Here is a 24,460-nt window from a genome sequence, read left to right on the forward strand (position 1 = left end):
GGGAGATTCCCAAGCACTCCTCACAGGAACTACGGGTGGATGGAAACCCCCTGCTGAAAAAGTTTTTTTTAGCACAGCCTGGCCAAACTGAGCATCAGATCTGGAGCTCAGGTCCAAAGAGTAGTGTGTACAAAAAGCTGATTGAGAGGCCCAGGTAGCCGGCTTTCACAATGGTCTCCCAGGGGACATACTTTTGAAAGGCAACAGCAGCTGCCTTGCCCCGTACCAGATGTGCATGAATCCCTTTAGGAGGTTGGAGATTCTGAACAGTGTAAGACTCCATAATACAGGCAGTAATCCATCTGGAGATAGTCGCTTTGGAGGCCTGTTTACCCTGCGGATTACCAAAAGTCACCATTAGTTGAGAAGAACTCCGAAATTCAGATGTTCTGTCCAGATATATCTTAAGAGCTCTTTTAACATCCAGGCAATGCAAAACCCTCTTGGCTTCCGAAGCCGGGTTTGGGAAGAAGAGGGGCAAGGAGATTGACTGATTGAGATGAAAATCAGAGACCACTTTTGGAAGGAAAGAATGATTCGGCCTCAGGACAACCTTATCCTTGTGGAAAACCAAGAGGGGATGCTTCACTGACAAAGCCTTGAGCTCACTCACACGTCTTGCCGAACTCACGGCGACCAAGAACACTTTCCACGAAAGGTGCTTAAGATCTACCGTAGCCATTGGCTCAAAAGGCTTATGGCACAAGGCCGTAAGGACCATGTTCAGATCCCACGTCGGATGCAGTTTGCGAACAGGAGGGTAAAGACGCATTAGACCCGCAAAGTGCCTTTTAATCACTGGATTTGATAGTGAAAAAGAGCACTGGTCCGTGGATAAGTAGGTGGCAACAGCCGAAAGATGAGTCCTGCATGACAGGACATGAATGCCCGACCCTGCTAGATGAGAGATGAAGGACAGCACTGTGTCGATCGTAGCCACCCTGGGGTCCAGATGTTTGGCTAAGCACGAGTGACAGAAACAAAGCCACTTGCTCCTGTATTGAGATCTCGTTGAGGGCTTCCTAGCTGCCTGAATAACGCGCATGTTATCAGCAGACAGGTTGAGATGTTCTAAAGATCTGAACTCAGGCACCATGCTGCCAAGCTGAACGATTGTGGGGAGGGGTGCCGCAGCTGCCGATCTCTTTGGTGAAGCAGGTCGGGAACCAACGGAAGCCTGATCGGTGCACACACCGACAGATGTTAAAGCTCTGAAAACCAGAACCTGGCCGGCCACCACGTAACTATGAGCAGAAGAGAACAGTTCACTGTGTTCCTCAGTTTGCAAATCGTCCGATGAATCGGAGGCAGAGGCGGAAAAGCATAGGCCCTCATGTCGTGCCAGGGAATCTCAAGAGCATCTCCCAGCCTGTTTCTGGAGGCATACAGAGGAAGTTTCCTGTTTGCCGATGTTGCAAAGAGGTCCACTTCTGGAGTGCCCCAACACAGGAAGACATGTTAGAGGACCTCCACTTTCAATTCCCACTCGTAGCTGACCATCGTTCGTCAGCTGAGGGCATCTGCAGTAACATTCAGCGGGCCCGGGATGTGTACTGCCACCAGCCAGATGCCATGCTGAACCGCCCATTCCCAATCTTAATGGCAAGATCCACAAGAGGAGGGGACTTGGTACCCACCCTGCTTGTTGATGTAAAACATGGACACCACATTGTCCGTGCGGACACGAACCACCTCGTTGACAATGACCGGCCTGAACGCCTTGAGCACCAGGAAGATCGCCAGGAGCTCCAGGTGATTTATATGGAGGAGCTTGTCTTGGGGCGACCAGAGATCGGAAACTTGAAGGTCCAACGTCGCACCCCACCCCAGAAGGGAAGAGTCTGTCGTGATTGTCACTAGCAGGATGTGCAAAGACCTGACATGTGGCCACTAGAACTGCCATTCTGACCCCTGTCAGCTATAGTCTGCAGTCGATCGTGTTCCAACGAAAACCCAGGAAAATCAGGTCCTGAGAGACCATCCTGGAGGATTTCCGCCAGTTCACCGACAGCCCAAGGTGGAACAGGAGCTGGAGGAGAGACTGAAGGTTGCTTGTGGCTTTTAGCAGACAAGGACTGCATAGCAGCCAATCGCCCAAATACGGATACACATGGATACCCTGAAGCCAAAGATAAGCTGTGATAACCAAAATCATCTTCATAAAGACACGCAGTGCCGAGCTGAGGCCAAAAGGGAGCACTCAGTACTGGAAGTGCACCTCCCCCACAGAAAATCGTAGGTATCTCCGATGCGGATTCCAGATCAGGATATGAATATACACATCCTGGAGGTCCACCACGCTGAGCCAATCGTCCTTCTGTAAGGAGGATTTTATTTGACCGGGCGTGATCATCTTGAATTTCTCTTGGGGTAGAGAGAGATTGAACTGGGACAGGTCTAGGATGGTGCGAAGGCCAGCCTGGTTGGGTTTGGGCACCGTAAACAGCCAGCAATAGAAGCCCTCCCCTCGCTACTCTAGGGGAACAGGTTCCACCGCCCTGAGATCCAGTAACTTCTGAATCTCGGCCCTGAGGGAGGGCGACCCCGACTGCTGGAAGGGAGGATTGATGGGTGGGGAAGAAGTAAGCGGAAGCCCACCCGAGCGACTGACAAGACCCACCGGTCCCCGTGATGGTCTGCCACGCCTCCCAATGAGATGTAATGCGTCCTACCACTAGTGTCTCGTGCGAGCGCAGAGAAACTTAATTTAGCTGGTTTTTCGGTCGCAGCGCCACCTGAACCTGAAGAGGAGGCTGAGGAACGGTCAAAAAACCAGCTCTGTTGCTGCCGGTAGGTCCAAAACCTTATCCTGTACCTCCTTAGAGAACTTGGTGCCGTGCAGCCAAGCCTGATGAGAGGTGGCCACGCCAAGCATGAGACCCCGGGCCGAGGTGTCGACATGATGCGCCGCGGCCTCCAGCATATCCTGCGCCAGGACCCTAGCATCTGACAATCCCGCTCTGACATCCTCTAGCTTTTCAGTGGGAATAAATTCCTCAAATTCCAACAGACCTTTCCATATTTTCATATTCGCCCCCGCTAACACCAGTTCTGAATTCGTTTGACGTAAATGCAGGGCTGAATTAACTAAAATCTTCCTCCCCAAGGTGTCAAGAAGCTTGTCCTCTTTGGCCAGAACCTGTGTAGCCGTTGTGGAAGACGATGCAGCAGGTCTGGATTGTAAGGTGGCAGCAGCCACTACCGTGGAGCAGGGGGGCGGACACACCGCTAGAGCCACCTCTTCCGAAGAATGGAGTCTTTAAAGTGCGTCAATCTTCTTGTTAACAAACAGTCCAGAGTGTGGTTTTTCCCAAACTTTACGGACCTCGGCCAAAACATCCTTCTGCAAGAACAAGCCGGTACGCTCCGAAGGAGACAAGGTGAATCCCCTCGCCTGCAGACCGGGTGCCTCGGGTACTGGAACATCCAAAAGTCACATGTCCAGCACCCAGTCGTGAAAGGCTCTGACAGAGGGGGGCTGGTCTTCGCTGTCCTGATCCCCTTGTGCGTTGTCCAACAAATCCTGACCAGGATGAGTCGCATCAGGCACCACTGTAGACTTGTCCACTGGGGACAACAGGCGTAAGGGAGGAAGAGTTGGGGGAGACCAGGCCGGTAAAGGCGGCACCGGCGGCGGAACCAGAGGTGCTACAGCTGGGATCGTCGGCGCAGGTGGGCATATCTCCCTAAACAACCCTCGAAAGTACTCCTTCATGGGGTTGGTATGCATTAGCCTTTGAAATTTGACGAAAAAGACATCCTCCGCCAACGATTTAGGCACGACTGGAGGAGGCCTTTCATGAGCAGAGTAATTCCAGGGACGCAAGGGAGAGGGGTGCCAAGAGGGCCCTTCCCCACTGGTGTCCACATAAATCAAGGGCGCCGAGGCCGCAGGGAGTGAGACATTGTGCGGTAGGGGCATCTGAGCGTTCCAGTCAAAAACTGGACGAAAAGGATGTGCACAAGAAAACCGATGTTCACCTGAAAAAACACTCCCCTCACCCAGAGTTGATGGCATAGTTGTAAGGAAGGTATCCAAAATGGCCACCGTACACTTGGCGGGAGCGGCCGCCGTTTTGTCAGCACCTGAGGAGGCAGGGGTCTCAACAGGCGGGTCAGGTGTCTTCATCTGAGCCTTAATACAAGGAACCTCGGCCGAGCCATTTCTGCGTGGCCTAGAAAGTTTTTGAGACATGCTATCAGCCAGAATAGCCTTCAACAGAAGGACCTCGGCCGGGGTGCTCGAAGAAGTAAGAACTCACCAGGCGTTTCTTCGTCTCGTCGATGAAAGCTTGAAAATGCGAAGGGGGAGTGCGCCGAAACAGCTCCTACCACCGCTCCAAACGACGTTGAAGTGCCCGGACTGAAAGGGAGTTGCAGTAAAAACACAAATCCCACCAGTGGTCCGGCCCCAAACAATCTAAACAAAGAGGATGGGATCCGCACTAGCGAAGCGCCGCTGACTGGATAAACGAGTAGGAAAATCTAACTGAACCGGCATAGACGGACTACCACGTGACCACTAAGCCGGAGCAGGAGAGGACGACACTGGAAGGAAAAAAATCTTCCGAAGATGCAATTGCGTCCAGTCCCGATCGAGCAGAGAAAAGGACTGATGGGCGATGCGCTGGGCGGAGCTAAGGAGGGCGGGGCTACGGCTGCGTGCGGTACCCTGCGTAAAGAGGATGGACACATTTTTGAAAATTGTGAGGCTTTTTACAAAGTGCTCCGGTCCCATCCCACAGGACGGAGCACTGTCCCATAAGTATGGAGGAAAGGGGACGGGACGTAGGAGTATAAGATATTTCATAAGTGGAATCGGGGATGTGATGGTTCCCAGCACTTGCTTACTTACTGTAATGTGTTAAAGCTTCATGATCACATCATTCGTAGCGTACAGGATCGGACAGGGATGTTGACAAAAGAGATAGGTTTGAAAACCATGCAAGGAGCTGCAAAATGATCATTGATTCTTTTCTTTTATAACAGGTCCTCTGATAGCTAGCTCTATCTTTTCATTAAGAGCTAAAGGAATGGATGAGCAGTGTTTCATAGACCACCTGAACCCTGAGATGAGATGCACTAGCAACCAACCAACACGTAAGTAAACCGTGCACATGAGCTCTTAGAGGAATAGTAGAGCTTGATTCTTTTACATGCAGCTCTAGTTGGATTGGAAAGGTGCAGTGTCTGACCTTTGGAGGCCTCCATAACATCTCCCCATATTCCTCCTTCTCCGACAAATAACACTGAAACCCTATGGCCGTTACTTCAGTGTTATAACCAAATTTGAGGTGTCAAATCCACTATAAGTGAAAATAAATGATCATCAAATAAATTATCAGGCATTATCGTTAGTCCCCTCCATCCAGTGGCGTCGCTAGGGGGTGGCCTGGGGGGGGCAGTGCCCCCTGTGAAACCCTGTGCCCCCTTTGTGCCCCCCCACCTAAGATGAGCAGTGACCATGTTCTCCCCCTACACTTGTCTGTGCCCCCCCTACTTTTGTCTTTGGCCCCCTCTGTGCCCCTCCTAAATTTGATTCCTGGCGACGCCACTGCCTCCATCCTCTACTACCTCATATTTCAGGTTTAGCCTCCAGTTGGTACAAACATAATTGAAAGGCTTGGATTTTGTTATCCACTCGCCTCTTCTTATGGCTCCTATTTGAAGTACAAGGGACACTGCCCTAACATTGCAGCGGAAGGAGATCAAATGTATACCTGGGCGGAATCACGCATATCAGAACTCAAAGCAATCTATATTCACGTAATTCCCGTAATTCCATAATGCCGAACACTGGAATCTGTCTTAAGAATCTGTTTTAAGAACAATACGAAGTTATGATTCCAGTCTCAAAAAGGATAGGAAGGACAATCACTTGAGCAGGGTATTTCCATCTTCAGTGGCATTGTGTCTCTTAAGAAGTGCCTTCGATCTGATATGCCACTTGCTTAGGCTTCCACTAGAACTCCTGGCTTCCCATCTACTGGTCCAGGACCTTTTGGAACTAGAAAAGCAAGGATTCCAACAGCTGGGTGTGTCTTTTGAAAGTTGTAGAAGCCATCCAGATGTCTAGATTAACTGGAATGCCCAAGGCCCAGTCCAATAAATGAATATTGTTTCCATCATGCTGCTTGTCTACTAGTTTGGATCCACTGTGATATGATCCCCCAGAATTCTAGACTTTTAATTGGATGGTTTTGCCATGGTTTTGGATGGTCTAGGCCGTGGGCTGTTTCTGCTTTCCAGCCCACTCACCCCTCTTCCTTCAACCTTCCATCCCAGAGGAAGATTATAGTCCCTCTTACTTCTATGCCTGATTCTGGGGTCTCTACAGGGGCCTCCATTTTAACATGTATAAGACTGTGAATTGGTTCTTCTCTAGTATTACATTCATGTTTTTGGTGGCAATTGCATTAGACAGAAGATTATATGACATGGCATTATTATCCTATCATGCTCCGTATTTGAAAATGTTGCCTGGTGTGCTGGTATTGAGACTGGTACTTTGACCGAAGCTGTGTCTACCTGTGACAAATCCACTGTAGGGAACACAATGGATCCACAACCAGGCTCTGACTCTGGCAATACCAGGATACGCACGGCAACAAAGGGTTAATTATAGATTTCAGCTGAAGGGGCTATTTGACAGCTAGAACTACCAATCCCTGGCAGGGATCCAAGTGTTGACCTTTCTTTGTTTGTCCTGTCGTTGCTAGGAGACGGGTGTGGTGGAGAATGAAGACGACGGTTATAGTTGGGCTTACTGAAAGCTCCTGAGGAAACGGAGAAAACTGTTTATATATTTCAAATACGAACGGCTTCAACCAGAAACTATTCAGGCGAGCAGCACTCCACGAACAAAAGTGTTCCAATAATCCAAAGAATCACGGAAATCCAACAGCAAACACTGCAGCATAGGTTGCATATAATATAACAGCCTTTATTTTGCGTGTGCAACAGATAAAAAGTAATCTCCCAGTGCAAATTATGCTTGGCCAGACGGCAGCCTGACGCGTTTCACCACTAACCAGTGGCTTGTTCACAGTCTATATATATATATATATGAAAAAGAGTTGCGCCGTTGCGCTTATACCAAGTTATTCCATTGAAGTTTTGGAGCGATCAACACGATTGCAGAGTGAAGCAAGTGACTACCGAGGTCTTTTCCCCGTAATCAACGCGACGACCTGATGAGAGGTGAGAGGGAGACCGTCACAAATATAAGGAGGGGGAGAGTCTGAGAAACGACCCACTAGTTGTTACAAATATAGTGGGAAAACCCTCCCGAAGCACTCGATTCGAAGATCATTGTAACGGAAGCGGAGGGGGAAGAGTGCCGCGTGAGGCTGGGAAATCGCTGCTTCGGCAAGTAAAGACAAGAGGTGGAGCTTACTTGGAGCCGCCGAGTTAAACATAACAGTGCCGCTGAGTGAAACTTACAAGGGCCGCCGAATTTCTTCATGACAGCACAGCTGAGGGGCGGAGTTTTAACCGGCGCCGCTGCGTTATGAAAGACTGAGGGAAATAAAGGCAGAAAAGCCATTACGTTTGTTTAGCGTGTGAAATTGAGGAGGGTTCCGATAAAAAGAAACACTGAAAACCAAGTTCGAGAGGGGACTTTAAAACAAGCCCAGGTTCATAAAAGCCGGAGGGAGACAGAGAGAGAGAGGAGCTACAGTAAGGAGCGAGTAAGAGTAAAGTAGAATTTAGAGAAGCAGACAACTTCACAGTGAAAGAGTGTTTGAATAATTCAGGAAAGAACATGATTTTTGAAGTAAAAAGAAAAGAAGAGGAAATATACTATATTCTGTTGATAGAAGTTAATGACTGAAGAGATCATTAAACAAGGTGCTAAAGGCACAACGGATAGAAATTCAGAAGGAGAATAAAGCACCAGAACTGAATGTTAGGAACAAAGACTGTGTAATTCAAGGAGCTATAAAAACAGTATTAAAGTGAAATAAACAGAAAAAAACCAAAGGAACTTGAGGAGAACTGAACTAACCGAAACTATAAGAAAGACTTGATGAAAGAGAAAACAGAATACTCCCCTTATAGACCTACCTGAAGAAGCCAGTTCCACTGCATGAAGTTGTTTTTCCAGTTGAGGATGTCGACAAAGTTAAAAACGTATCCTTTTTCCTAAAAAGAAAAGAAAGTTAAATTAAATAAAAGTTGCTTCTGGAGCAGACAAACCCTAACTTTCAGTCTCAGTGTACTTATTTCATATCACATATAGATTACACGCTACAAATTTGGTGTCAGAGTGGGATCGAGATAGAACACCATGGAAGAAGTCATTAAAACACTGAGTGAAGGTCAGCAACTTCTCCAACAAGCTTTGCAAATACAGAATCAGCAAGCGCAAGCGGATAGACAAGCTTTCCAGCAAGCAATTCAAGTCCAACAAGCCCAATTATTATAGGCTACCGCCATACGTAGACATTCTCAGGTACCAGCTTCAGGACTTCAAAAATCTTCCACTGGAGAAGACCACGCCCATTTTTTTGTTTATTTTGAAAGGGTGGTGAGGGGAATGCACAATAGCCTAATGAGAGTTGGTGTCATTATATTGTGCCGCTCATGACCGGCGAAATACAGAGCGCCTACCAGGCGGCAAATCCAACGGGAGAGACGATTTATATGGATATGAAGAGAGTGGTCCTAGAACGCTTAGGACATGATGAAGAGGCATACAGGCTGAAGTTTTGTGAGGTCAAATTGCAAACGGAAGAAACGCCACGCCAACTTTTTTATAGGGTCAAAGAGCTTGGAGATAAGTGGTTACAGACACCGAAAACCACGAATCAAGAGGTGCCCGAAAAAATCGTTATGGAACAATTCATTGAAGCCCTGCCCATTCCTATGCAATGCTGGGTTCGTCAACATCATCGACCCAGCCTTGTGGAGGCGCTGAACATTGCCTCTGCCTATCAAAAAGCAGGACAGGGTTGTTCAATGAATTATCTGGCAAATGTTAAACCACCTACAAACTTAAGTAACCACTACACCAAAGGCATAAACGCTCCAAGATGGCCTAACTCGATGCTCCGGAAAACGGATTGCAAACCCACTAGAATACGACCTAATAGTGAAAGCCCCGCTGGGATTCGAACGCCAAGTGTGGTTCCTAAAGGATACAGTGTTTTGAGTGTGGAGAATGGGGGCACTTGGCAAGAATGTGGCCTAAAAGAGTCAAGATAGAACCAATGGATGTGGGGAACATCGATGTTCCTAAAGAAGGAGAATTGCAGGAACCAACAATGGGTACACGATCACCATATACCTACACCTGTGAGGCTGAGGTCGATGGGAAACCAACGAGAGCCATGGTGGATAACGGCAGTTTGCAAACTGTAAAAGTACCCATCTGGTAGGTAATGTAAGACTTTCGGATAAAAAGATTCCGATTCGCTGTGTCCATGGGGATGTGAGATCCTATCCTACCAAAGAAATAAATTTAAAGGTGGTTGGAGAACAAATGGAAGTCAGGGCCGCTGTGATGCCGGTATTGCCAGAGCCACTCCTTATTGGATCAGATTTCCCGAACTTTGCAAAGATAGTAAAGAGAGTTGAGGAAAGTTGGTTGCAAGACGCCCCTTTTTCTCATTATGAAATTCCTATAACTTTAACTAAAGAAAAGAAAACAAGAGCTCCAATAAGAAAACTGAAAAAAGACTCAGGTCGGAAAGAAATGTTTTTCCCGTAGTAATGGATTGGAAAATTGATGAAGGTGGCGATAGTTTTCGTATGGCCCAAGATTTAGACCCATTATTGGCAAATGCTAGGTCAAGTGTTCAGGAAGACATATCAGGAAAAGGACCCTACTTCACTAAAGAGAAGGGGCTATATTATCGGATCAGTAAAGGTAAAACTGGAGTTACCACAAAACAGTTACTGGGCCCTAGTAAATATTACCAAACTGTTATGGAAGTAGCTCACTTGCAATTGGGTGAAGGACATTTGGGAACGGATAAGACCATACAGAAGATTTTAGGAAGGTTTTATTGGCCAGGTCTATATGCTCAAGTAACACGGTTTTGTCAGGCTTGCCCGGAGTGTCAAAAGAAAAATCGAGCAAATGTAAAAAAAGCGCCTCTACAGCCCATGCCAATTATTTTGGAACCTTTTAGTAGAATTGGGTTAGATGTTATTGGACCCTTAGAACCATCATCCAGAGGGCATAAATACATCCTAGTAATTGTTGATTACGCAACTGGATATCCAGAGGCTTTCCCGCTTAAATCTACCAACGCACACACATTTGTGACGTATTGATACCCTTTATCAACAGGGTAGGGATACCAAAAGAAATCGTCACAGATCGTGGGCCTAATTTTATGTCAGCAGTCATGGAGCAGGTTTGTGGGATTTTAAAGATAAAGCATTTAAAAACTGCTGTTTATCACCCACAGACCGATGGTCTCGTGGAGAGGTATAATCAGACAATAAAGCAAATGTTACGCAAGTCCACAGAACCCGGAGATAGGGGTTGGGACCGGATTCTATCATTGTCATGATGCCTACCCCCGGAGCACCACGCCAGGCCCAGCACCCCCGGGAGCAGGCATCACGCCCCCGGGTAAAAGCCCAGCGGCCCTTTATAGGGGCTCTTTGGACTCTGTCCTGGCACCGTTGGCGCCAGGCTCATGTTGGACATCAGTCCTGGCGCCATAGGCGCCAGGCTCATAAGGGGAAGTGTTTGGTGCACTTACCTGAAGCAGACCATGCTGCACACTCACCTGATGCAGACCATGCTGCATGAAGAACCAAGCCAAATGAGGCTTAGGAGGGACTATTTTTCTGAAGGAACTATTTTGCTACTTGGGTGGGGCTGTGGAAGAATACTCACCTGGAACTACTTCCAAAGCTATTTAAGCCACGCCCGGACAGCCACACGTGCTTCGCGTTGTTCTGCATCCCAGCAGCTGAACGCTCAACGTGTCTGCTCCTGCACCTGGACTCCAGCCACGCCCGCCTCGAACCTGGAACACCTGTAAGGGAATAAGAGAAGAGAAAGGTGAAAACCAAGAACTTATTCAACCTTCTTACCTGCATCCGGAATCTTTACGCCAGCATTCCTGAAGGAAGACTTCCATTTAAAAGCACCGCGTTGCTCGCTGCAGCGCCGCACTTCACTCACCTGTTCCCGAGACGCCGCCCGGCTCCATCGCGGCTCTCAGCACCGGTCGCCACATCTCTGCACCTAGGGGAGAGAAGAAGAGACAAAAGGTGAGCAAGGGAACACAAGAGGAAAGCCGAATTTTCAGCCATATTACTTACCATACCGGCTTTTCTTGGTGAACCATTCCACATCTCGGGTCGGCACCGCATCTTTGGCAGGTACCACATCCCGGCCCCTATGGGGAAAGGACAAAAGACATTACTGGGGAATTATAAAGACATTTAGAGGGGTCGCCCCCATCACTAACTCACCTGATTTACCACCGGCAATTTAACCCCTCAACCCATCGCCTTTGTTCTGCACCTGAAATAAAGGACAGAAAAAACAACATAAAAGGAGGCTCACACTTGAACTTTTGCATCTTCATACTTACGGCGTATCGCTCAGAAAAGTCAAGTGGATGTGCCAGCGCCATTCTGAAAACCAGTGAAGTAACTGGACGAACGCGCGCCCCTGCACCAGAAGCAGGATGGAGAGTTCATCCTTCCAAACCATAAGGTGAGCTTAAACTGGGGGTTTTGGAGGAAGTCAGAGAAGAACGAAGGGGGAAAGGGGGGAGCAAGCACACTATTCAGCAGACAGTTAATCCCCTTTCTCATCTGCAGAAGGATATTCCTACGGGCCAGACAAGCAAGATTTGGGGATCCTGTTCAATCGGTGGTCCGAATTCTGCGCATCACGCTTGAAGAGGCCACAGCAACCCAGACCAGACCAGCGCCTCCGTGGGAGCCAGGTGAGCGTTACAATCATGGATCTTACTCATACTCTACAACACACCCCAATCATCAATGGGGTTCTCTCCGTTTGAACTGATGTTTGGGAGACCAGTGAGAACTTTACTCGACATTTTAAAGGAGAGTTGGGAAGAAAACCCGGGACAAGAGATTTCTTTAACATAGTATGCCTGTCAACCTAAAGAAAGAATAGGGAACTTACAGAAAATTGTGTGAGAAAATTTGTTGCAGAGTCAAATCAAGCAAGAGAATTATTACAACCGAAATTCTCTATTGAGAACATTCCAAAAAGGGGACATGGTGTTGGTACTACTACCAACCTCCGAAAATAAAATGTTGGCAACTTGGAGGGGTCCACATGTGGTTGAAGAAGTCCTTGGACCCTTGACCTATAAAGTGAGACAAAATGACCGAAGAATGCAGACATAAACGTACCATGTGAACCTGCTGAAGAAATGGATTGATCATGTATCAACCATAGCAATGATTAACACTAAGCAAATACCCATGGAACAATTTCCGCAGTTAAAAGGAGATTTAAGAATCGAGGCATTAAATATAAATCAAAATTTGTCAGAAGGACAGAAAATGGAACTCTTAAAACTTATTAATAGGTATGATGAGACCTTTTCCAGTTTACCAAGAAGGACGAAATTAGCCTACCATCACATTAAGACCCAACCTGGGGATGTGGTCAGGATCCGACCTTATAGAATACCGGAGGCAAAGTTGGAATCAATTGATAAAGAGATCCAAGAGATGTTGGAGTTGGAAGTGATAGAGCCCTCGAGTAGTGAGTGGTCGTCACCCATAGTTTTGGTGCCCAAAACCAATGGTACAACTCGCTTTTGCTTGGATTTCAGGAAACTGAATGAGATCTCCAAATTTGATGCCTATCCTATGCCTAGGATAGAGGATTTACTTGATAAACTCGGGAAGGCCCGATTTTTAACGACCATAGATCTAACGAAGGGGTATTGGCAAATACCCCTCCATCCTAATGACAAGGAGAAGACTGCTTTTGCCACGCCCTCTGGTTTATTTCAATTTACGGTTCTACCTTTTGGATTGCATGGGGCTCCTGCCACTTTTCAGAGACTGATGAACTCGATTATTCGAGGTAATGAAAACTATGTCAGAGCATATCTTGATGATATTATTGTTTTTAGTCAAACCTGGAATGATCACCTTTCACATCTGGACATTATACTTCGACTATTGCAAAAGTCCGGACTCCATGTGAATCCCAAAAAGTCCTTTGTGGCTAACTTTCATACAAAGTATTTGGGCTATTTTGTCAGACAAGGCATTATTAAACCCCAAGAGGAAAAACTAGAGGCTATAAAAAACTTACAATTCCCCCTGAAGGCCAGACAAGTTACAGCTTTCCTGGCATTTATTGGATATTACAGGAGATTCATACCGCATTTTTCAACGTTGGCTACACCTTTGACCAATCTCCTGAAGAACTCGGCGCAGCCAAAAAAGGAATGGCGTTCGAAGGAGACAGAGAGCGCTTTTAACAACCTAAGGAATGCTCATTCAGAGAAAGCAATTCTTCATTGTCCCTATTTCTTAGCTCCCTTTTTCCTACTTACAGATGCATCGGGGACAGGCCTGGGAGCTGTATTGTTCCAAAATCAAGGAGAGGCGGAGAGATCCATTATTTTTATAAGTGGAAAGTTACTTCCCCACGAGATGCATTATGCCACGATTGAGAAGGAATGTCTGGCCGTAAAGTGGGCTATAGAGGCATTACGATATTACCTATTGGGCCGAGAGTTCACTTTGGTAACCGACCATGCTCCTCTGGTGTGGTTGGCTTGTAACAAGGACACGAACCCCAGAGTCCTCAGATGGTTTCTCTCCGTACAACCCTTCAACTTCAAGACAGTACATCGTCCCGGAAAGCTGTTGGCACAAGCCGATTTTTTTTTATCTCGTAGCACCACCCTTCCCAAGCGTAAGGGCCTAGAAGGGGGAGGGGGGTGGGTGACAAATCCACTGTAGGAAACACAATGGATCCACAATCAGGCTCTGACTCTGGCAATACCAGGATACGCACGGCAACAAAGTGTTAATTATAGCTTTCAGCTGAAGGGGCTAATTGACAGCTATAACTACCAATCCCTGGCAGGGATCCAAGTGTTGACCTTTCTTTGTTTGTCCTGTCGTTGCTAGGAGACGGGTGTGGTGGAGAATGAAGACAATGGTTATAGTTGGGCTTACTGAAAGCTCCTGAGGAAACGGAGAAAACTGTTCATATATATAAGAAGAAGAGTTGCGCCGTTGCGCTTATACCAAGTTATTCCGTTGAAGTTTTGGAGCGATTAACATGATTGCAGAGTGAAGCAAGTGACTACCGAGGTCTTTTCCCCGTAATCGACGTGACAACCTGAGAGGTGAGAGGGAGACCGTCACAAATATAAGGAGGGGGAGATTCTGAGAAACGACCCACTGGTTGTTACATGTATAGTGGGAAAACTCTCCCGAAGCACTCGATCCGAAGATCGTTGTAACGGAAGCGGAGGGGGAAGAGTGCCACGTGAGGCTGGGAAATCGCTGCTTCGGCAAGTAAAGACAAGAGGCGGAGCTTACTCGGAGCCGCTGAGTTAAACATAACAGTGCCGCTGAGTGAAACGTACAAGGGCCACCGAATTTCTTCATGACAGCACAGCTGAGGGGCAGAGCTTTAACCGGCGCCGCTGCGTTATGAAAGACTGAGGGAAATAAAGGCAGAAAAGCCTTAACGTTTGTTCAGCGTGTGAAATTGAGGAGGGTTCTGATAAAATGAAATGCTGAAAACCAAGTTCGAGAGGGGACTTTAAAACAAGCCCAGGTTCATAAAAGCCGGAGGGAGACCGAGAGAGAGAGGAGCTAGAGTAAGAAGGAGAGAGTAAGAGTAAAGTAGAATTTAGAGAAGCGGACGACTTCACAGTGAAAGAGTGTTTGAATAATTCAGGAAAGAATGTGATTTTTGAAGTAAAAAGAAAAGAAGAGGAAAGATACTATATTCTGTTGATAGAAGTTAATGGCTGAAGAGATCATTAAACAAGGTGTTAAAGGCACAACGGATAGAAATTCAGAAGGAGAATAAAGCACCAGAACTGAATGTTAGGAACAAAGACTGTGTAATTCAAGGAGCTATAAAAACAGTATTAAAGTGAAATAAACAGAGAAAAACCAAAGGAACTTGAGGAGAACTGAACTAACCGAAACTATAAGAAAGACTTGAAAGAGAAAACCGAATACTCTCCTTAAAGACCTACCTGAAGAGGCCAGTTCCACTGCATGAAGTTGTTTCTCCAGTTGAGGATCTCGACAAAGTTGAAAAGTATCCTTTTTCCTAAAAAGAAAAGAAAGTTAAATTAAATAAAAGTTGCTTCTGGAGCAGACAAACACTAACTTTCAGTCTCAGTGTACTTATTTCATATCACATAGAGATTACACACTACACTACCCTTTAATGTAGACCAGGAATTTGTGCTGCTCAACTTATTGTTTTCCAGCCCCAGGCCAAGCAACCAAGGTATATGTTCCCTGGGTGTGAAAGGGCAGTACTTCCACAGGAGTGATCACTTTAGGAAACACAATCATCTCTTGTGCTGCCACTTGAATAGGTGGCAAAGAATGTTTATTGCCAAGGCTTATGAGATGCCAGATGAGCCTTTCCCGCTGATTGGTCAAGCACAGATCTCTAGGCTTGTTGCAGGTGCTTAGGCTGAAGCTTTAGATGTTCTTCACTTTGTAAACTTTATAAACGTTGGCTCTGTCATCCTTTCAACACAGAATCCACCCGTCTCAGAATCCCCTGATGTTGCATTCACTTTCAGTGTCTGTGGTTTTGGTGATGATAGGCCCAGCCACCTGATATAGGGCATCTCCTCATATGGGAGAAAGGGAAGAAAGTACTCTTTTACCGTTACCACTGGTTGTTTTGGCTGTTAATCCACTAAATTACAAGTTGTGGTAATGCAGTGTTGGTCTCCATTCATGGAGTACAGAAGACTTCATTTGAAATGTACAGCATTATCACATCTGCTAATTCTAACTGTGGTAAAGCCGTCATTTTTGGCTAGTCATGTGGAGGAAAAACCTGCTGTTAAGTGCTCGAGATTTTTCCTCAACATTATTATTACACTTGGAATTTACCGCCACATAGCAAAACTTACAATTTTTTCTTCTTTCAACTGATTGCACCCCACACATGCCATCCGATGTATTGCAAGTAATCATGCAATATTTCATGTGGAAAAATGGTCCACACTTTAGATTTTTCACCCAAAATTCTTTATACTCTTACGAGGTCATTAAAAGGGTGGTGGTGATATGATATATGATGGGTTATTTATAATGTGCTTAATACCCAAAGGTCTCTAAGCGCGGACCCGGGGATCAAACCTGTATTGCTCTGTGTCGTCTTGCTTCCAAGTCGAGCATGTTGCCCCTAAGCTATCCCCCGAGACTGCGGTAATAATGGCAGTAATTTTATTAGCGGCATTAGAATTACTGCCATTTTGACTGCCCAAATATGACCTGGAATTGGAGGATTTACCACCAGTACTCTGCTGGAGGTAAATCCTCTCCATTAATGGCCAAAACTGAAGGAATTGCTGCTGGTGAAATTGCCATCCATGGTAATTCCACAAAATCCCAATGGGAGCTAACTCTGCCATACTGCCACCTGTAATCTAGCAGTAACTTTATTATTGTGGATGGTTGCTGTATTTCTTGATTGAATAGTACTACATTGCAATTATTTTTAGTAATATAGATTACAATTTAAGATTACATGAAGTTGATCTCCATCTGGGGAGTAATTTGTGTAATTTTGTTGAGAATGATAGATCGAAATTACACTTTACTTTTGTTGTATTTATTTATTGGGCGCTATTATTTAAACGCTACTATTTAAAACAGTTTACAATGTTAAATACATATAATGTATACAACAACCTTATCTAAACAACGAGATTTGAGAGATGTTAAAGGTGCTAAAACCTTTCTAATGAAGATCAAAGCAGCAATTATAATGGGGCTCTGTCTGTCGCTTAAAAGTCTCTTTAAAAAAGTCCAGCGAACCAAGGGAACTTGTGTCATGCGCAAAATGCAGAAAATAAAGTTCTTTTAATTTCTTTAATGCAGCACAGCGTAAAACAAGGTTTCCAGCAAGGGATCATCCTTACAGAATCTAAAATTCTAACCTTGCAAGGGTTTCCACATCTATTTTGTGAGGGGGGATAGCTCGGGGCAACACATTTGTCTTGGAAGCAAGGCAACGTGGCGCAACATATTTTTGAATCACGATCCCGCGCTTAGAAACTCTCTGGTATTACGCACGTTTATAAAAGAACAATTATAAAAATAACAATTATCTGGCTCCTGTTATTTCCTGTTTTAAATACAGATTGAAGTGCAACCTCAGAAACGACTTGGTAACTCTGTTACCACTGTATTACCGCACCACCATACTACAACTTTGGTGGTGCGGCAGAGGAAAACACTCCAGAAAAATGCTGGCAGTAATACCAGCCACATTACTGTCAAAATACAGCCAAATCAGCAGAATTACTGCCCACGGTTATTCCGCCAAAACTCCCTTCATAAATGGGGACTTACGCCAGCATACAACCACTTGTAATGCGGCGGTCAATCTGCCAGGCCATGTGGCAGTAACAGGAATTCCATTTGGTAGTATTTCGGCGGATTTACCTCCAGAATACTGCTAAACTTGTAATGTGGCCAGTTGTCCTTAACCACCCACTGGGGGATTTTAATAAATGCCTTGTTAAAACCTAATCTTTATTTTTCTTCTAGAGCACAATACGAAATAACTTCAAGTTGTTTATAGAATCTCTTGTTGAACACCAATCATGGACCCAGAACCTTTTTTTCACTGCATCCTGGTTACATATTAAAACCTTGCGCGATATGTTAATAACACTCAAAAGATGATGGCAGGCTTTGGCCCATTCCATGATGAAATCTTCCTAAAACGAGCAAAGGATGTCCAGCTAGTCATTCATACCAAGGACATAACCCAAGTTCATGCTTCAGAATGGCCATAGGTTCACCTTGAGAAAGCCAAAAACTCTCTTCCAAATCAGGCCTTCTTCTGCTGCCCAGCTCTTATCCTTTTTATGGAGATTACTTCAGTCCAATAAAGCAAGTGAGAATGATTTTGGCTCCACAAAAATATAAACGGGTAAAAAAATAAATCCATATTTAAATCGTATTCTTCATTTGTGTGGCATAAAACAATGCTTTGTTCTGTACTTTTTTTTTAAAAAAAGAGGCATTGCTGCTGCTTGTCTTTAGTATATTATACCCAACATACTTAAGTTATCCACAATTTTGATACATTTTTTTCTAATTTGCCAGGAAACAAGCCATTTTTTTTTTATAGTTTGAAGATACTAGCATCACTTTAGTTTTCAAAATGTTCATAGAGACAATCGATGTTAGGAAATCATCCACTGCGGTAAAGGCCTTTTGAAGGTCTACCAGTGTTTGACCCAAAATAAGTGATCCATCTGCAAAGCATTGAATAGGGACAGAACCTAATTTCAGCGGAAAAGAAAGCACATTGGAGAGGGAATACTCCAAATTTTATGTTATTTTGCATTTGTAGACAGAGGTAGAGAGAGAGAGAGAGAGAGAGAGAGAGGGAGAGAGAGAGAGGGAGGGAGAGAGAGAGGGAGAGAGAGAGGTAGAGAGAGAGGTAGAGAGAGGGGGAGAGGGGGAGAGGGAGGGAGAGAGAGGGAGAGAGGGAGTGAGGGGGGGAGAGAGGGGGGAGAGAAGGACATGATAGCTGCTTCTTAGCAGTAGGTGTGGTGATGAGGAGATCAGTTGGAGATCATTCTGGAGGGTGGCCATCCAGACTGAGTTCTGGCTGCATTAGGCCTGAGGAGACTCCTAAGCTAGCTGTGTTTTCCTAGGATGATGGGTAGTTTGATGAGTCATGTTAGTATGAGAACAGCTTTACCAAATGTGTCATAGTACTGCTGTGTTCTAGTTGAATGGTGGTGTATAAGAGAGAGTAAGCGATTGTGGTAATCAGTAAAGTGTATGCGACAAGGCACACTCAGTGATGTTGGGAATACCTTCTAAATTCAACTTTAACACAGTGACACTATTAGGGCACACTTTCTAAGTTCAACTTTAACACAGTGACGCTATTAGGGTGCGGATAATCGTTGGACCTTAATATGTGACTGTATGATGTAACACAGCAGGATTTCTGGGTAAGAATGGTAGGGCTTTCAGGTGTGAAGTGATTGGTTTAGTCCCCACCCTTGCCCCACTTGCGTTTTTGTTGGTGCTGGTTGACGGCGGGCTAGTTGCTTCTTGCTTCTCCTGCAGATACGATCTGGAGCCGCCTCGTTGGAGCCGTCCTTTGCCTCAGGGTCCTTAGCCGATGGGGCTGCCGGGCAGAGAGCTTCCCTGGATAGGTCTGTAAAGGCCTGGTAACACGGCTTACGGCCCAATCAGAACAGGGGAGGCGGGTCGGGAGGAGGGAGACCATGAAGAGGGTGCGGGGAGGGCAGGGGTCACAAGGGGTGCTTCAGGGGGCTGGGGGCCATTTTTGGTGGGCAAATTGGGAAAGAAAAGCCCAATATGGGCATACTCACTGCACCAGCTCCCTCGATGGACTGAGGGAAGCCGGTGTGCATTGGGTCACTAGACCCCTCTAGCACGGGCCTACAGCCCAATCAGAGGAGGGGAGGCGGGAGGGAGACCAGGAAGAGGGTGCGGGGAGGAAAGGGGACACAAGGGGTGCTTTGGGGTGCTGGGGGCCATTTTTGGGTTGGAAAATTGGGAAAGAAAAGCCCAATATGGGCATACTCACCGCACCGCTCCCTCGATGGACGTGAGAACACGGACGCAAGCACTATGGGGCACTCCGAAATGTACACATTTAAAAAGGTCGGGTGCAGAGTAAATCGCTGGTGCATTCTCCCAAAAGTATAAGTATATATTTCTATTCAACATGCTCCCTTTGGCATCCAGCCTTATTTGTAATGAAATGTCAGTAGGCAAGCTCTTAAATAAATCGAAGAGCAAGAGAGGAAAGTCCCAGTTGAAATGTATGACCCATAGTTTCCTACCATTTACAGAATAAAATTCCAAGGATAAAACGTTGAATGCAACATAAAGGTCTCATTTTTTGCACAAGCCTGAGAGCATAGCATGTGCAGCAACAACTCATTTTGGCTCCCCATTAGGCCCTTTCTAAAACTGCCCTGAAATTGATTCACCCTATTAGAAAGACCGTCCCACCGCAAGGCATATATTTGTTTTCAAAAAGGTTTGCTAAATAAAAATGTCTTGATTAGTAAACAAACAAATTTGATTAGCAATTGTGTACTAATATGTTTAATGTCACCAGAAGTTATTTGTACCCAAGACATAAAATGAGCAACAATACAGCATTTTTGGGTACTGCTGAAGTGAGACATTAGTGAGATGAGTGTCTGTAAAATGTAAAGGTTGGCTGCATGAATGGACACAAATAAATGTAAATTATCAAAAGGCTCTGAAAACAGCTTTGCCGTGCAAGGGTCTGTGCAGCCGGGTCCAGTCAATGATGCAGAGGGCTGTGTCCCATATATTGTATGATCCACATGCTTGACCCATCATTGGGTTTGCAAGGGGAAGTTTAGATGTTTCATGAATCAAAAAGTCATTGCCTGAGATGATGTATGCAGTATGGTGCTGCAACAGGCATGCGGTCATTCATGATTTTCATTATAGCATTAAATACCACTTTCGGGGGAGGGCAGGCCTGCTAATAACCTCAACCCCAAGCCAGGTAGGCCCAAACACATAATTTCAGCCCTCTACATGAACGTGTTATTTATCGCCATTAGTACTCAGAGCCACTATTTGTGTCACTGATATTTATTTATGGCCTTTTGAACTTTAAAGAGTGAAGGAGGTTGATACTGTTGCACACTCTCTCCATTTGCCCCTTTGAACTTGCAATGAACAGGAAAAAGAGGGCGGAGAGACCCTTAAGGACAACAGAGGAATGCAGGTTGTGCAATGCTTTCATTGAACAGGGTGGTTTAAATAGCAGGCCGTGCTACACACGTGTCAGTTTAATTAGCAAATCAACAGAATTACATTGCAAATTGCGATGTGACACTGCTTATTTTATGCCTTGCACCGCTCCACCTGCTTGAACACAATTGAGGCAAAAGTGTTGCTACTTAATCATTTTGTTTTTCTTCCCTGTTTGACTAAATGCACAATAATAAAATATATAAAAAGAAGTTATCTGGAGGTAATTTGCTGGTAGGAACTTATCACCTTTTTTATAGGAATCAAAAACCTAGATTCTAGTAATTGGGAAATTCTTTTTGTTTATAATATTAGAAAATAAAATAATAGAAATAGCGGAGTACAAAATAAAATAATAAAAATAGCGGATTACCTTTTAAAATGGCCTTAGAGAGTCTGTCTTGCCCCCTAGCATTGGTGCTTTTTGCCCTTAGAATTAAATCATCAATCTCCTCCTCTGAGAATTCCATATCCCAATCGGGATTACCCGAAAACGTGGGACAAGGAGAACTTTCTTTCCTTGCATTCACCCTCATATAATAATCCTTGCGTACCTTTTCTGCAATTGACACTTTAGAGATCATATGGGTATATCATTTTTTCTTAAACAGTTTCCTTAAAGTACATTAATGCTTATGAATTGAATAACATCAATAATTAATATATGTGCTTTCTAAATGTTCAGGTTATAAATGGAAATAAACATAATTTCTCATATTAAATAAATTGGGCGATACATTCGTATTAACATAATCCATCTAAGAAAGTCACCAATACATTTTGTAAAAGTCAAATGTAGATGTATAAATCAACAATCATATCGAGTTTTAGACATGAAGATCGTCTCGATTAATAGAAGTAGCTTCATTGAGGTGCTACTACTTTTCTATATGTCTACTAAGGGCTTAAGAAGGCTAACCCTTCTTTCTTGGCATTACTTACATAGAAAAAGATGAGCCCGCTTTTGCCTACCATTATACACAGGTAAACTAAAACAGTTTTAAGGAAGTCTTTTGTAGACATAGAAACTATTAATAATGTTTCGTTTTTTACTTAAAAGTTAAAGTTAGGCCAGGAAACATGATCACCAGGGGCGAGCATTTTCAAGCACGTCCACTGAGGACATATAAAGATTAGTCATGTTTTGCTAACCATTAAACACTAATCTGTCAGTAGTGCTGTTGGGACTAATGTGAGAACAGAATCATAGCGTGTATACACTGGCTTGCACTATGAAGCCGACATGCCCTGTTTTGTAAAATATAGGTAAGTCAGCAAGTTAAGTAATACTTTATGTAAAGTATGATACTGGAAAAACACAGGGCGTGACATTCTGTTGGTTGTTCATCTTCTCACAGAAATTCCTTATGAAGTGCACTAGTATAACCAACACAAAAGGTTTAACATATAAAATAAAATTGGAAAATATCTGGTTGAATAGAATATAGGTGTGTTCTTTAAGGAGTTCTTGTGAGGTAATCATATAATGGACCAGATAATGTTTTTGGAGTAGATTGGGACACATGCACACGATGATGGATCTTCAGCATTTTACCTTTCCCATGCTCTATTGTTTTCTATTGCATCCATACCAGAGTTTAATATGAAACCATAATTGATCCCTATTCGGAAGCAGAGGTGAATTTTCAAGGGTGCATATCAGTAAAATGTAATCAAGTCCTGCGTTGTGCGATGAACTTGGTACTATATGGGCTGCAATTAATATGCCACGCAAAAACAATTAGGCAGTTGATATGGTGAACTATCCTTTGTGAGTTTTTATTACATGACTCATAAAATCATAAGAATAAATGTTTAAGCAATAGGACTCCATACATGTTTTTTGAAAGTATGAAACAGGCTTGTTCATAAATATAATGCTTGCTTTAACTTTATAATGTTTGTTTTTGTTAGTCGAAGTAGTAACATGTCTAAGAATGCAAGATAAATGATATTATAAAAACATGTTGTTTATTTTTTAGTATTTCCACCTTGAAAACGTGTCAAATAGTGCAAAACGTATTGGCTGCAGTGATTACATGCACAGCTTCTTAAGATACCTTTTGTGTTGCAGGTTAAGTGTTTCTAATGTAAATGAAATTCCAGGTGACAGTACCCCATGCTGATGTAAACTCCAGTCTCCTCTCTACAGGTGATACAAGTGCATATTCTGATGTTGTGTTGGCAATCAACTGTGAGGAACATCAATATCCGACAGATCCTCTGGACCCAGAGAGAAGGTCAAGCAATGGGAGTCTCCAAGCAGGTGAGAGGAAGTCATGGATCTGTGATCAGGGATGGGACGAGACTACTATTCTTTTACTTGCATAATTAACTGCAAGAGAGTTACCAGCAGAAAAAACAACTGAGGGCCTGGTTAGAGTCTGGCATAGCGGTAAAACAAGCAGTATTTGGAAATATTTCCTATTTAGGTTTGGGAACCAAAGCCCGGTAAAAGTCACCTGCTTAAGAGTGGAGGTAAAACGGTCAGTAATTGTGGCAGTAATAGTTGGAGGTTGTACTGCCCCCCCCCAATGGAGTCCAGACCAGTGGGACTCCAAAAATGGTCAGTAACCTTAAATATAAATCAGGTAGCAATCTGTATTTACCACCTGTAAAAGGAGAAGAAAGCGCCACTGAATCACATGGTGGTAAATTATGTATGCTCATGAGCTGTGGCATTACTGTTGCATTGCTTGGATTAAAGATTGCTATGCATCCTAAAACTAATAGTTCCCTACCTCTCTTACCTACACCGAATTTCTGCCATTCTTGCCATCATCTCCCGTCTAGACTATGCCAACTCCCACTATCTGGGTGACCCAGCGCATCAGCTTAGGAAACTCCAACAAACCCAAAATTCTGCAGCCACGCTGTTCCTCGGACCCATAGAACACATCTCCCCCGCCCTTAAAGCGCAACACTGGCTTTGCATCTGCCATTGCTTGACTTTTAAAGTCATGTGCATCACTCACCGTGCCCTCCATAACACTGGGTCAGAGTTCCTTCAAGAAAAGATCACTTGCTACCAACCCGCCAGAAACCTCCGGTCCAGCTCGACACTCTTCATAATTCTCCCTCAGCTCCACCAGGATTGGAGGAACGGCATTCTCTATCCAAGCACCCTCTATTTGGAACACCCTTCCTCTTCAGATCCACTGCAATGAGGACTAACTCTCCTTTAGAAAACAACTCAAAATCTGGCTATTTGCCTCCGCAACTTGAAATCTGTCACAGAGAAAAGTTCAACGATCCCCTCCAGCCAAATTGCAGTCAAAGGTCAACCATACAGCGAGTCTAAAAAAGTTGAATTGGTAGATAGTTGTCTGCAAGGTGGATGTGCCTATATTGGTATAAATAGTGTTATTTGGTTAGGTCATCCAAAATGATCCAGCTAGGGGTCTAATGAATAAAGCACTTACAAACTTGTAGGGTGGCTAAAGATGCATTTATTTGGGTTGTCTTTGAAAAACAC

The 24,460-nt window shown here is 44.7% G+C and overlaps 1 protein-coding gene across 5 annotated transcripts in view; it reads left to right on the forward strand.

Annotated features, from left to right (window-relative positions):
• LOC138583269 (zinc finger protein 75A-like) overlaps positions 1-24,460 on the forward strand; it is a 257,686-nt gene that overhangs the window by 74,787 nt on the left and 158,439 nt on the right. For 4 of the 5 annotated variants that reach the window (XM_069655355.1, XM_069655358.1, XM_069655356.1 and 1 more), the window contains exons 3-4: positions 4,990-5,100; positions 23,138-23,251. In XM_069655355.1, the coding sequence (XP_069511456.1) occupies positions 4,990-5,100; positions 23,138-23,251 (225 nt within the window). The remainder of the gene's footprint in view (positions 1-4,989; positions 5,101-23,137; positions 23,252-24,460) is intronic. The other variant, XM_069655357.1, reaches the window with a different exon arrangement.

Source organism: Ambystoma mexicanum, chromosome 3q, assembly GCF_040938575.1.
Source record: "Ambystoma mexicanum isolate Mex_15411 chromosome 3q, UKY_AmexF1_1, whole genome shotgun sequence".
NCBI classification, from domain to species: Eukaryota; Metazoa; Chordata; class Amphibia; order Caudata; family Ambystomatidae; genus Ambystoma; species Ambystoma mexicanum.